At 34.4% G+C, this 14,727-nt stretch overlaps 1 protein-coding gene across 1 annotated transcript in view; it reads right to left on the bottom strand.

Annotated features, from left to right (window-relative positions):
* Positions 1 to 14,727, bottom strand: part of cdi (serine/threonine kinase) — a 92,695-nt gene that overhangs the window by 43,456 nt on the left and 34,512 nt on the right. Inside the window, exon 2 of the mRNA XM_072535436.1 lies at positions 927 to 1,247. Within this exon, the coding sequence (XP_072391537.1) occupies positions 927 to 1,247 (321 nt within the window). The remainder of the gene's footprint in view (positions 1 to 926; positions 1,248 to 14,727) is intronic.

Here is a 14,727-nt window from a genome sequence, read left to right as displayed (position 1 = left end):
AGCTTCCATATGGTCAGTTAGTTTTTCTTCCACTTTTACGTTTATTGTGTTGTTTTGGTAGATATTTTGGATCGTTTGGATTATTCCTAAAGGTATTTCCCTTGCGTACAATAAGTGAATAACGTCCTTTAATTTGACCCGGTACAATGCCTTCTTAATGTCCACGAAACATATATTTGCCGGTTTGTTATTCTAATGATTTCTGTTGAACTTGCCTCATTATAAATATAGCGTCGGTGCATGATCTTTCCGCCCTAAAACCTTGTTGTTCTTCTGCTAGTGTTATAATTTCAATCAGTTTAATAGTTATCACTTTGGTTGTTAATTTTAGTGTTGTGTTTAATAAATTAATTCCTCTGTAATTTTCCGGGCCCGATTTGTCTGACACAGTTATCAAACAGAAAATTCGACCAGAGACCATAGTAGGAAAAACGCTTTCATCTAAAGCAGCTTGGCATGCAATTACCACATTCGCGGTAGAAGTTCTCCAGGATCTTCGTCGTATTAAAAGGAAGCCAGCTCAAAATAGAGACGGTTAGAAGGAGAGAAGCAATGACTTCGACAATGTGAACGGCATAAGAAGGGGATGGGTTTTAGTTGGAATTGTAACATACGAGTCCAACATACCAAACAGTATTTAGTCCTGATGATACGTAAATGTATTTTTCTACATATAAAAACACACACACACACACAGAGGGAACCAGTAGTTTCTTATTTACATTCTTTATTTCCCAAGGTGACGAATTCGTCTTGATATATCTCCTCCCTGTAATTAATTAATGTTTAACTGGAAATATATTATAAAAACCTCTAGTTTAATGGTGTAATCAAAGCACTAAATTGATATCACAAGAAAATGTGTCTATTTGTAAATTTCTTCTTGTCTGATTAGAAAACATACCACAAAAAATCGTTAAACTTACCTTGCTCGTCAAGTCCCTGTGCATAACTCCTTTCAAATGCAAGTACTCCATCCCACATGCGATGTCTTTAGCTATTTCTATCCTCGTCTCCTGCTCTATTTCCACCGATCTGTTGTGGATATGCTGATGCAATGAACCACCGTCGATGTATTCCGTGAGAGCGTGAAGTTGCGCTTTGAGGACGCACACTCCCATTAGTCTCAAGATATTTGGGTGTGACAGACGGTTCATCAGTTGGATCTCTTTGAGCATGTTGCGACGATTCGAATGCCGTGTGTTCATTTTGAGAACCATTACTTGGCCCGTTGATTGATGGGTCACCTGAAAATAAAGCACATATTTATTACCGACGAAATAATAAATTAGCTCAAGAGGCATACTCATAAAGTTAAAAACTTTTATGCGATATTTTATATATTGACCTGTACACTTCAAGTTACTTCATTTGTCAGGCGAAGGATCAAATGGAAAAAAGACGGCAAATAGAATCAATGCCTTTTGATGCGAGGCAAACGGATTCAAAATGGATGGACTTGTTGCAAAAATAAAAATTACCATGTTGGTACCCAATTTTTGTTTGCCATTTAGGAGCCGGCACTTCCAAGACAGGAATTTCTGATATAGTCCAGTCGTTAGACGCGAAAATGCTACTGAACCTCTAAAAATCATACAAACAAGCTGAATTTTGCTGAGAATGTCAATTTTGAGACCCCAACAAAGATACCCTACGAAGAAGAAAACGGAAAACATCGATTTACCAAGAATGTGTACGCCTTATCTTTTATAAGGGCATCATATCGACAAAAATCAAAATGCGTTTTAACAGGTTGAGTGCCAACCAGAAACTGAATAGATGAATGGATTTTCAATTTTTTTTTGTTTTTAGAATTTCTAATGTTTATAAATTTTTAGGAGAAATGGAGTCGTCATTTTTTCAATCCTACCATTTTTTTAGTGGCAACATTTTCCTTTTATTAATTCTGCAGACACTGATATTTACAGCGTCGCTGTCGTTCAAACCTAACCTCAAAGACGTACACGTGATTTAGTAGTTTGTTTAGTTATTCTTTTGTTTTATAGCCTTATTAAATACCTATATCAGTGATTTTTCTTAAAAATTATACATCATGTATATTAGTGATCGCACAAAGAGAATTATGACTGCAGTTTATGCAAAACAATCTGCAGAAAGTTACGGTAAGTTTTTTAACAATAAGTTTAAGTTAGACCAGTCTGTAAGTAAATAAATGTTTTCAGAAGATAGCTGCGACTCGTCAGATAAGGAATTCAGTTCTACAGATTCCATAAACGATCCAGCTTATGTTCCAACTTCGGCAGATTCTGATCCTGCTGCTCAGGTGCCGCCAAAGCCGGAGATGGAAAAAACACAGACGCAGTGAATCATCACTTTCTGTGATGTGACAGGATATATATAATATAATATAAAATTTTTTTTATTAAATTAATTTTTAAAATTATGATTTATATGTTTATATGATTTAATATTTTAAAGTAGAAAATAGTCGTACTCGAGTATACAACTTTAATAAAATTGGAAAATTTTGACAAGGATGTATAAAAAAAATGTACGGTTCTGTCATCTTCTTCTTCTTAGTCGTTAACATGATGCAGGTATCGTGATATCATGAAGCTATTAGCTAAATTTCCCAATGTTCCTCCACGTTTTTCTATCTTCTGCCATTCTAGCACATTCTGATAATGGAGCGCCAATGGTAGCAACAATATGGTCCGTGTATCGTGTGGGAGATCTACCTCTATTTCTTTTGCCTTCTACTTTTCCCTGGATGGTAAGTTTTTCAAGACCATTTCTTCGAAGGACATGTCCAAAATAGCTTATTATTTGTTCTGATAATTGTGTTCTTAGTCTTTTCTTTATGTTTAGCTGGTCCAGTATGGATTCATTTGTTCTTCGGGCCACCCATGGTATTCTCAGCATTCGTCTCCAGCAGTACATCTCAAATACATCTATGTTCTTTTTGTCTTTCTCAGTAAGAGTCCAGCATTTCGATGCATAAGTAAAAACTGGAAAAACTAGACTTCTTACTAGTCTCATTTTTGTATCGGTAGTTATTTCATGGCTTTTCCAAATTTTTGTTAATTTTGCCATAGCGCTTTTTGCGATTGCTGACCGCAGCTTTATTTCTTCAGTACAGCCTCCTTTGTTGGTTATTAATGAGCCCAGGTACACAAATTTATCTACAACAGCGATATTGTTTATCATGACCAGATGATTTTGATTGTTGTTAGCTCTGTCAATTATCATGATTCTCGTTTTATCTCTGTTTATTTTAAGGCCCATCGTTAAGCTTACGTCTTCTATCCGTTGTAGCAGGTGAATCAATTCAGCTTCAGAACTAGCGAGGATAGTAGTATCATCTGCATATCTCAAGTTGCAAATCTTCTTCCCGCCAATGGTGATGCCACCGTTCCAGTCCTCAGTAGCTTTCCGCATTATCCATTCACCATAGATGTTAAATAGAATTGGGCTTAGTATGCAGCCTTGTCTCACGCCCTTTGTGACCCTGAAACTATCGGTTAGTTCCTTATTTATTCTAACTCTGGAATTGTTATTGTACAGGCTTTTAATTAGCAGTATCAGATGATTGGGGACTCCCATTTCAGACAAAACCTGCCACATTTTACTCTAGTTGACCAAATCGAAAGCATTACTATAATCTATGAAGCACAAATATGTTGTGATGTTAAATTCCCTGGATTTTTCTACAATCTGCCGTAGGTTTAAAATTTGTTCTCTAGTACCACGTCCGGGACGAAACCTGCTTGTTCCTCCGCAATGTTAGGTAGTAAAAAGGGCTTTATCCTCTCGAGAATTATGTGTAAGAGTATCTTACTGCAATGCGCAATTAGAGCAATTGTGCGATAGTTGCTACATAAATCTTTCGCTCCCTTTTTATGTATGGGAATATATAGTGATTGTGTCCAGTCCTCAGGCCATTTACCTGTCTCCCACACTCTTTGACAAATTTGATGTATTATATCCACTCCAACTCTATGTAATAGGTATGTTATCTGGACCGGCAGCTTTCTGACTTTTTTGCCTCATAATTGCTGCTTCAACTTTACTTTTGAGTACGTCAGGTTCCGTCGCCAAACTGGCATCTTCTTGTTGTGATGGGGCGTCTGTGCTTTCCTCCATCATCAGTCGTCCACAGTATTCTTTCCATCTGTGTAAAATATCTTTTTTAGAAGTGAGTAGAGTTCCGTTATTATCTTTGGTAGCAAGGTAGTTTGGTGTAAAGGAACGTGTTCTGTCATAGCCAGTCACAGATTTCTCAATCCGAGTTCTTGTTTCCGTTAAAAATATGGCGATCGGCTGCTGACAAACTTCAAAGGCGGCATCTGAGAGTGGGCATTCTGATTGTTATTTATTCTGTGACTGAATATTGCTGCTCATGCAATTTGAAAAAAAAGTGTGCGGTAATGTGAAAAATTAATAGAAAAATGTTGTTAAATTACCCCAGTCATAATTTACAATCCATAAGATCCCGACGACAGTGAATATGAGTATGGATCATACTTACCACTACAATTTTGAATCAATAGAATTTGTTTATATAAGTATATATGTATTTCTCTTAACAAATTACCCATATCTTGATATTAAATACGGCCAATAGGTTTTCCCAGTATCCGCAAACATATATTATCACAGATCTAGTTTATTTGTTAGTTCTAAAAACTATTTGCACTACTTTATAAAGTTTCAAAGCTAAAATTATCGTGGATGAGATCTTATAACTTATTTTTGTTATTACTGTAATACTTCATTTATTATTTACAAACATAATTTATTATATCTTAGATAAGTTAATTAAAAATATACTATATTTCAAAATATATCTTGTAACATATAAATATGACCATTGTATTTCCTTGTGAATAAAATAAATAAAACGAAAAGAAAAAAACATAATACATTTCTTTGGTTGAAAGAACTACTTAATACACTTTTACTTTTTCCCAATTAACACATGTTCACTCTGATGAATTCGTATACAACCAATTAGTCATTCTATTATTGTTCTAATGAGACCGTTAGTATTTTTTATTTGTTACACACTGACAGCCAAAAAGATATTAATTATATTGCTTCGTAAAGAATTCTAAGATCAATGTTTGACAGTCGTGTACTGTGTTAGGCTGTCAAAGAAGCTGAATTGTATGGTAATCGCTGAGTTTTGTTCAGTTTATGTGGTAACAGTAACCCTTAACTAGTCCGCCCTTATTTTGTAAGGAAATAGTCCAACAGTCTAACTTTTTATAGACTAGGAAATTGCAAAGAAAAAATGTAAAGTAGCTAAAATGTTTTAACTGAAATAATTATGATTCTCACGTGGAATATTTTTATTTATCGACCGCCTTTTCATTTGATCCTGGACTAAGTATTTCGGTATCTCTAATCCAAAAACACTTTTTTTTATTTCTTTATTATCTGTGTAACATTCGTGTATGATGTACGAATTTATTACGAACGCGTCCAGAAGGCGAAAAAACATAACTAAAGGCCATATTCAGGTTTCGTCTAAACAATCCACTTCTTTATTTGAGTTATAGTAGTGTATGATTTCTAGATTGGTAATTTTGGTCATACCATTTTGCATTTTTGGTCATTGGCAATTTTCCCAACGTAAGAAATCATTGTACATTCGTCCCTAAATTGTAAAGTATGAATCCTTGGGCTTTTTTTTTATTAGGTAAAGACAGTGGTATTTCACTTTAATTTTTTTTTCATGGTATCCACATACGTTAATTTTTTTTCTCAATATACCGATTAGCTCTAGGGTGCAAAGGGTTTTCGCGCTGTATCCAGTAAACTAGGAATCCTACAGGAAATTTTATAAGGCATTATTTGCAGCAAATTAGATTGTCTACAATTTTATTTTTATTACTTTTTATCGTAAAATGGAAAATAACTGAAAACTTTTTATCAAATTTTCTTTTGGGCGTTATAATTTTTTTTTCTGGCCATTTTACAATAAAATGACATCAGAGCAAGTTTATAGATAATTTTTACTATTTTACTAGGATTGACACAGAGTTTTTCCCTGTCGCTTCATCAAGTAAAAGAATATTACGTTCTTTGAAGTGTGCTGGATAGAACATAGGCGTGTACTCCTACCCCCTGTGCGTCAAGAAGTGAAACTAAATCATCCACTAGGAGTGACCATAGGAGGGGAGAAAGCATTCCTTCCTGTGGAAACCTCTAAGCTGTTTTGGCTAGAATCTTCTCTCCTTGCAGGTCGATTAGAATCAGCCTATTTTCCAGCGTTGCTGTGCAGTTAATGCAGTCACTCCATTTTTGAATGCAGATTTTCTGAACTACTGCGTCCAGAGATGTTTCTGTTGATTTTCCTTTCTGACATGCATGCTGGTTGTCATTGAGAGAGAGATCGTTTTCAACAGAAATGATGTAGGACTGAACGGCCTGTAGGATTTAGGGGGGGCATGTCTTCTCGTCCTATTTTGTGTATATACACTACCCTTACAATTGTCCAAGTCTTCAGTATATAACCTAGTGCTATGCTAGCACTAAAGATTTTTGTTAGGATAAGCAATAGGATCTCCAATCCTTTTTGTAGTAGGCAGAAAATATTCCATTCTCCTCTAGAGATTTAAATGGAGCAACGTAGTGTATGACCCACTTTACGTTTTCCGGTTTAATATTTATTGCAGAGAATTCCCAGTCTGCTTTCCTAGAACGTTTAGGTCGTTCTAGGTTTTTCACCAGAGTCTGCTCATTGATAATTGTTGAACCTGGGAAGTGGTAATAAGAGCTCTAGCGTTTCCTTTTTAGACTCGGCAAAGGTGCCATCATGTGCTTTAAGTAAGCCTGGTCCCTGTGCCGGATCCTTGGAAAGAATCAATCTGTGGATTCTACTGCTAGCAGGTATATCTGAAATGCTCTGGCAAGATTCCCTTTTCGCTCTTTTTATCTCCTTATTGTATTCAGTAAGAGTTTTTCTGTATATTTCCCAGTCCGCCAATGCTTTGGCTTTATTCGATAGCCTCCTTACTTATTTTCTGAATTTTTCCAGTTTTCTGCTCCACCAAGGGGTTTGTATGTTATTCGTCTTGCTTTTGATCGGGCAGTTCTCCTAGTATGCTGTGAGAATTGCTTCCCTGATTCGATCATTCGCCTTTTCAATATCTAAACATGTTTTGATATTACCAATTGTATTTTCTATCTTTGAATCAAGACTTAGCAACAATGTTATGAAGTCACTAAAGACGTGCATTTCGCAAGACGCTAGTGTACAATATTATGATATAATATAAAAAATATGAGTTGATGCAACTGGTTACACAGAGGAAACTGGAAATAAAAGAGGTCCGGGAGACGACGCAGGTCCTGGTTGAAAAATTTAAAGCAGTGGAGTAAAAAAACAACAATAGAGCTCTTCAGAACTGCTGCAGATAGAGTAAAATGGGCCTGCTTTAAAGGATGAGGCACATGAAGAAGAGTAGTATAATACTAAAAAAGGGGAAAATTCTAATTTTCGTCTTATCGGCAGTTGCCCAATAACAAAAAAATGAAATGGAATTATTTACTGGAGGTACTTGCCCGAGGTACCGACGTCGTAACTATATAATAAGTGGCTCTTTGTATTAGGTTCTCATTAGTCAACCTCATTGATCAATATCGCTGATTCTATGCACCTGAACGTATAATTCTTATTCACACTCTTTCAAGGATATTGAAGTCGGTCTACAAAGTGTCACTTTTAAAAATGGTTGCAAAGAAGAAAATTGTACGTGCTGGCGTGCCCAGATTTTGGGATTTTGTTAATTTTTTTGGATGACTGTCGCCTTTTTGTTAGTATTTTTTTATTTTTTGGTGGCCAAAGCATTTATTTATTTGCTATTTTGGTCTTTTGCGCTTTCATCGATGGAACGCACCATATCTTATTATCTCTAGCAGGATCTGCATGTTATTGTGCGCTGCTTGTATTTTCTTTTTATTTGTATTGTTTATGTGTCCCCATGAGAGAGATGCATACGTGATTATTGGAAGTATGATGCTGTTTATCAGTCTCATTTTCGTCTTTATGTGCAGTTTGCTTTTTCTACCTGTGAGTCCTCTTATTGCTGCTCTGGCTGTTGCTGTTTTTGGGATTTTCGTCTTTATGTGCAGTTTGCTTTTTCTACCTGTGAGTCCTCTTATTGCTGCTCTGGCTGTTGCTGTTTTTTAAATGGTTGTGTCCATATATTGCATGTTTTGTCCTCCTGGTTTCTTGTCCTTCTAGCTCTCTTTTTGGCCCTGTTCTTTTCTCTTATCATGTCTTTGATTTCCTGGTGTATGTCTCTTAACCTTCCCATGTGTATATGTCTATTTCTTCTTCAGTAGAAGTGGCACCCCGTATACAGAAAACAAATACTTTATTGAAAGATGCTCTTCCAGTAAGACTAAAATTACAAGTTGTGTTAAGATACTTGGCTACAGGAGACTCTTTTCCATCTCTCAGTGCATTCTACCGTCTGTCCAAAAACAGTATTTCACAATTTCTACCAGATGTTTATAAAGCAATATACAATAGTTTAGAAAACTTTATTAAGGTAAGTTTTAAAAAACGTATTAACTTAATACTTTTTTAATTAAGAAAAACAGTAAAGTAAAATTGTGTAACCAAGTAGAATAATTAAAACCTAAAATTGTTTTAAATGTCCACAAAAGCTTGGGTTATGATGTCTTGGGAGGAGTTGTTGTTACGCTGGTGAATTGCGATATGAAGATACTACTGTGGAATAAACAGAACTACTGGTATTTTGTGAAGGCGACGCATAGGTAATTTGGTGTAGTCTTTCTTGGGTCATTACAGATTGCAGTTTTTCTTGGCATATTGATCAATGAGGTTGACTAATAAGAACCCGCCTTTAATTACAAAAATGTGGAGAGTTAATCAATGCTGCCAGTTACGTCTACTCTTAATTGGAGGGGTTTTAGAAAACATTTTTCCAATGAAAATACATTTTGAGACACTGATGATAGGAATAACTTATTCTTCAGAAAAGAGAATTGGTTTTATTTACTCAAAAACATTTTCACGTCGGCTAATCTCATTTTAAATTGTTATTTATGATATAAAAATAAAATTTTGTAATATATAGCTGGAATTAGCTAAAAATAGGTTTGTTTACATTTATATTGTATAATAACGAAAAGTTCACGTATCGTTTAGTTCTAAATATTATATACATAAAATAAAACCAAATAAATATTACATATAATTTTACAACAATAAATCTTATTTCGGTTTAAAAATAATACGTAACGTAATACGCCACTGCACTTCCGAGACATCTGAGGTGAAAGCACAAGGCATTTTCTAAAAATCATAATAAGACAACCTTCAGACCGTGATTTATCAGAGAAATTAGATTATGAGTATAATTTCATTAGCGGTTCTTATATTTGTAGCGATCATAATCAGCACAAGAATATTTACGGATTATTGATGAACATTTGGGGCAATTCAACGACGCGGTAGTTACGATAAAAAAACTATCGATGTTTATGCACAACTCAATTATGCAACGGTATAAAATGAAGAGTAAATATTTAGGAAAATGTATGAAGAAGTGGTTCGGAACTAGTTTTTTTATATCCGCAACTAATTTCGCGAATTAAAGCAGTACATTCCGTAAACGTTATTTATTGTATTAATTCTAGCTTTTTATATGGTAACTGTTTTGTTTTATTAGATAGGCCCTTAACCTAATGCTTGCCACTGATTTGTATCTTTTAACATTGTAAATTACACTTCTGAACATCTGGAGCAACTGAGTCTTATTTGATTATAACGTGTCACTTTGTTACAAATTATTTTGAAATAAAATCTGCAATCGTTTGCTCAACGTTCTTCTCCTTTAGACAAGAACATTGAGGAACATTAATAACAATACATCTAAAATATCAAGAATGCCCAAGTTCTATTTTTGGTGTGGGATATAGAAAATAAAATATCTTGCATTGCTACAGATAACGCTGCTAACATGTTTAATGCATGTGAGCTTTTGAAGAAAGAAAGCCGTCTCTGCTTTGTTCACACTATTAATTGACTTGTTTAAGATATTATCGGTTTAAGTGCACTTAGAGAAATTATGAGCAAATGTACCTACTACAAGGTTTAACAAAGTTTATGAAAAACAGCAATGATGCCACCAAAAAAGAGATAAAATATCAAAATAATCAATACAGGCTTACAGAAGAGGTAACAAGACGCTGTACTAGCGCCTTCCAGATGATTAAATGAATTCTGTATACAAGAGATCGCTCTTCAACCATTGGCTGTACAAAAAATACAAATTTTAAAAGAAGTTGTAAATGTCTTGTGCTGTTTTGATGAGTCTACAACAAAAGTATCATGCACAAACTATGTGACAGTTATATTGGTAATCCCCATTGTACAAGGAATTCACATAACTCTACAAAATAAGATGTCAGAATTGTAAACAGACCAAGTGACGGAAGTTTGTTTAAAATTGTTGGGATCTATAAGAAATCGATTGTTTCCACATTAAAAAAGGACATGTAGCCAGATGGGAACATTACTTGATTCCAGATTTAAACAAGATGGCTTTAAAAGTGATTTAGTAAAACAAATTGTTATAGAAAAAAGATTCAGGTTAAAAGTTGATAAAATAAATGTTGATATGTTGGTATTTTTAAATAAAAATAATTGGCTAGTTCAGAATAAAAGTTATAAAACAGTGTATACCTTTTTTTAATTGGCATTCTCGTAAAACTATCGATAGTTACTAGAAAAACTATCGATGGTACCGACTATCGATATTTCTCCACCTGTACTGTAAAATATTGAAAAAAAAATGTCCGAAATAGAAGTTGTTGCCGAGTTTTGAAACGATTTAACTGAAAGGAACGATAGATTTTACACTTCTAATATCAAAAACTCTTCTAAAAAAGTTTAAGTTAGAGCCCAGGCGAAATCTGTTAAGGGACTTTTTGTTTGGAGCGCAATTTCTGAGTGAGAGATTGCAACACCATGTATTGTTTGTTTTCGACGAGATATTCAGAATGCCGAAATAATATTTTGGTAGTATCTCTCTTCGTGTCATTATGCCAGGACTTGGGAATGACTTAAACAGGATAACATTAATTATATACCAAGAGAAGATAACTGTCGTTCAAACTCGTCCAGTAGATGAATATTGGTCATTATTTTGTCGAAATTGTGTTGTCAAAGGGTGTAATACTAACCGTTGATATTTAAGTCTGAATACAATTTAATATTTATTTTGTTAATTAAACCTGTTGTTTCCTTCTCAAACTTATGTAAATGTATACGCTTGTTCGATTGAAACCCATCTTTGGTCAGTTTAGTCTTGAAAACATTTGTAATCACTCAACTGACGTTATGCAATGTTAGGTTTGTAAACTTCACACTGATTTGTTCCTATAATTTGTATTTGACTGTGATTTTTTTTAAGTATTGTGACTTAACGGGTCCCTCACCTTTTTTCAGAGGACCAAAAAGCTTGCGAATAAGTTTATCTTTGCAACATCTCACGAAGTACAGCCAAAAGGTAATGACTTTCTTTCGACAAAAATTGCGGCGATGAATGTCGGTGCCATTATTTTGAACCATCCAGTGACCTGTCATCGATGCAATGGAAAACTCGTATCCTCCATAAGAGTCGTAAAGTTCAACCTTCTGCAGGCAATTTCATTAACATTTTTTTTCGGCCATGAAGCATACTTGCTTATACAATTTATAGAACCTAAAGTGCATATCAACGCAAACCTGTATTTAAAACTTTGAACAAGTTCCATTAAGTAATAAGACGAAAACGTCCAGGGAAGCTCTCACGTGGTGTCTTTCTTCTGTACGACAATGATCGGCCTCACGTTACCAAAGTAGTGAAAGAAAATCTACAATGAAAGAAATGAAGGCTATTAGAGCATCCACCCTATAGTCCCGATTGCTGGCTTTGCGATTTTCACATCTTTGGGCCACAGAAAAAGGCGTTAAAAGGTAATCATTTTCAGTAGGAAGAAGAAGCAAAAGATGCACAAGAATTCTTTAAGCAGGGTATACATCGGTTGGTAAAACAATGAGACATGTGCCTTAATTATAGTAGTAATTTGTAGATATATTTGCCAATAATTTTTTTCTGGGCCAAAGATGAGTTTCAATTGAACAAGCAAGCAAATCTTTATAAATTTCTAAAGTAACCCATCTCCGAAACAGTTTGCGCAGGCATGTTTTAGTTCAAAGAAACATAATAATGTATTATGTTTTTATCTCTTAAAAATTAAAAAAAAAAGAGTATTTTTCCTTTTCCTTTTCGATATTTTTAACTCAATTCTAGTTGACAGCAATTTTTACAATACGTGTCATTATATTAAATATATTGTTGAGAGTAATCCACAATTATAAAGTATACTCAGTTGTTAGATTGGAAGCAGTCTTCAAAACAGATTTTGGATTCCAATATTGAAATTTCTCATAAAGCTTCAAACAAAACAACAGTTTCCAAACAATACGGATAATGTATTATATACACAATGTGATTATAGGTTATGTTATAAGAGTGTTCTTTACTAAATCGACCACTTCCTCAATACGTAACGATCAGACGATACCAGAAACATAAAAAGATCAATGTTGTGACTACATTTTTGGTATGCTGATCGGAAACCACTTGCCCCACTTCTCCGCGAACATTCTTACTACACCAAAAAAGTTCATTCATCTGCAATGGGAAATACGGTAATGGTATTCCCTTCACTTCTCGATCTGTCGAGGATGTTATCTAGACGAAACCGAAAAAATTTCACTCTCTTATACAAGAAGCGACTCTGTGTGAAAAAAATTCGTACAGACTTGGTTCAATGAGCAACGAGGTTTAAAATTATATGAACGAAAAAAAAAACAAACTTTTTATTTCGGAATGTGCGGTATTTAGATTAAATAAATAATTTCACTTTTAAGGGTGTCAACGTGTTTCTAAAGAATATGTATCGAATAAACATCAATGCAGCAATTCATTTGGTAGTTGGACAATATCATTTGGCAGCATTAACGAGTATTAAATTATTAATTGATAATTGGATTCAATTCATTACGAAAATTTAATATCTAATTTGAAAGCAGAAGACAGCAATCAGTATTTAAACCTCGGTGTTTAAACTACTGATATTGAATATCCATTCATTGCTACTGATTTCTTAATGATTTCTACCGATTTTATGAGTTTTTCGTAGTAGAGATGAACAAGCAATCAACATGTTAACGACATGTCAGTTTGGCGTCTCAAATTTATAAATAAAGAAATGAAATCTATTTGAAACCATTATATCAAATTATCCTATATTTACTTGGTTGAAAAGAACCTACTAGTCATATAAGTATTGACTACGTAACTATGAGTGAGCGTTACAGAAATGCAGTAAACTCTGTAAAAAATTTTCCTGGTGCCGATGTTCCATCTGATCACAATCTGTTGTTAGCCGAAATAAAATTAAAACAAACGGATAAAGCAACAACGATCCTATAACAAACTGGATATGGATTTTATTAGAAACAATAGCCAGATGATTGCAAACAATTTAGAGAGCAATTTTGAGAATTATGAACAACAAGAATCCATCGAGGATCATTGGAATCAAATCAAAACGATTATAAGCAACTCGACTCTAAACTTAAAAGAGAGCAGTCAAAAAAAAGCAACAGTGGATGAACGATGAGATTTTGAATTTGATGGAAAAAGGCGCAATTTTAAGAACCAAAACGTCGAAATGTATAAAGTAATTAATAAAGAGATAAGGACTAAAATAAGAGCAGCAAAACAAACATACTTCGAAAACAAATGTTTAGAAATTGAAGAATTACAGGGAAAACATGATTCATTTAATATGTATAAAAAAATAAAAGAACTGACAGGTCAAAACAAAAAAACAGGCAAATAACATCGTTGATAGAGACGGAAAACTGATTATCACTAATTTGCATAAAATAGACAGATGGAAAGAGTATATTGAGGAACTGTTTAGTGATGAAAGGCCCGAGCTTGAAATTAACGAAGTAGTTACAGGACCTGACATAACTATGGACGAAATTGAACAAGCAATACGATTAGCAAAGACCCGAAAAGCGACGGGACCAGATGAAATACTGAGTGAAATAATAAAGCTCTTCGAAAGTTCAGGTAAAATATCTCTCCTTCATCTGTTTAATAAAATTTATGAAACTGGCTATATTTGTCACTTTCCAGGTTTCACATCCGTAGAGTAGAACAGACATGACATTTGATCGGAATATTCGGATCTTTGTCCTTGTAGTATACTCGCCAGATCTCCAAACAGGGTTGAGCGTGCTGAAAGCTTGTTGAGCTTTTCGTATCCTCATACGAATATCGTCTTCTGTACCTCCGTTTTCTGTTATGACACTTCCAAGATACGTGAAGTTTTCCACATTTTCAATCTGCATATTGTCGATAGTAAATAGCGTGTTGTTCCTTGCATTTATTCTCATGGACTTGGTTTTACTAATATTGATTTTCAAACCTATTTTATTGGCTTCAGTGGAAAGTGTTTCCAATTGGTAAGCCAGATCTTGGAACCTTTGACCTAATAGATAGATATCGTCCGCGTATAATAGAGAGATATAATATACTCCATTTAATAATACAAGGCAAGGTAGACGGAAGAAGGGGGCCAGGTCGAAGAAGAACGTCATGGCTTAGAAACCTGAGAGATTGGTTTAACAGATCCTCTGCATCTCTTTTCCGAGCTGCTGTC

Source organism: Diabrotica undecimpunctata, chromosome 6 (genome assembly GCF_040954645.1).
Source record: "Diabrotica undecimpunctata isolate CICGRU chromosome 6, icDiaUnde3, whole genome shotgun sequence".
Classification (NCBI taxonomy): Eukaryota; Metazoa; Arthropoda; class Insecta; order Coleoptera; family Chrysomelidae; genus Diabrotica; species Diabrotica undecimpunctata.
The sequence above is the reverse complement of the archived record's forward strand: the minus strand, read 5'-3'. Positions and strand labels throughout refer to the sequence as shown.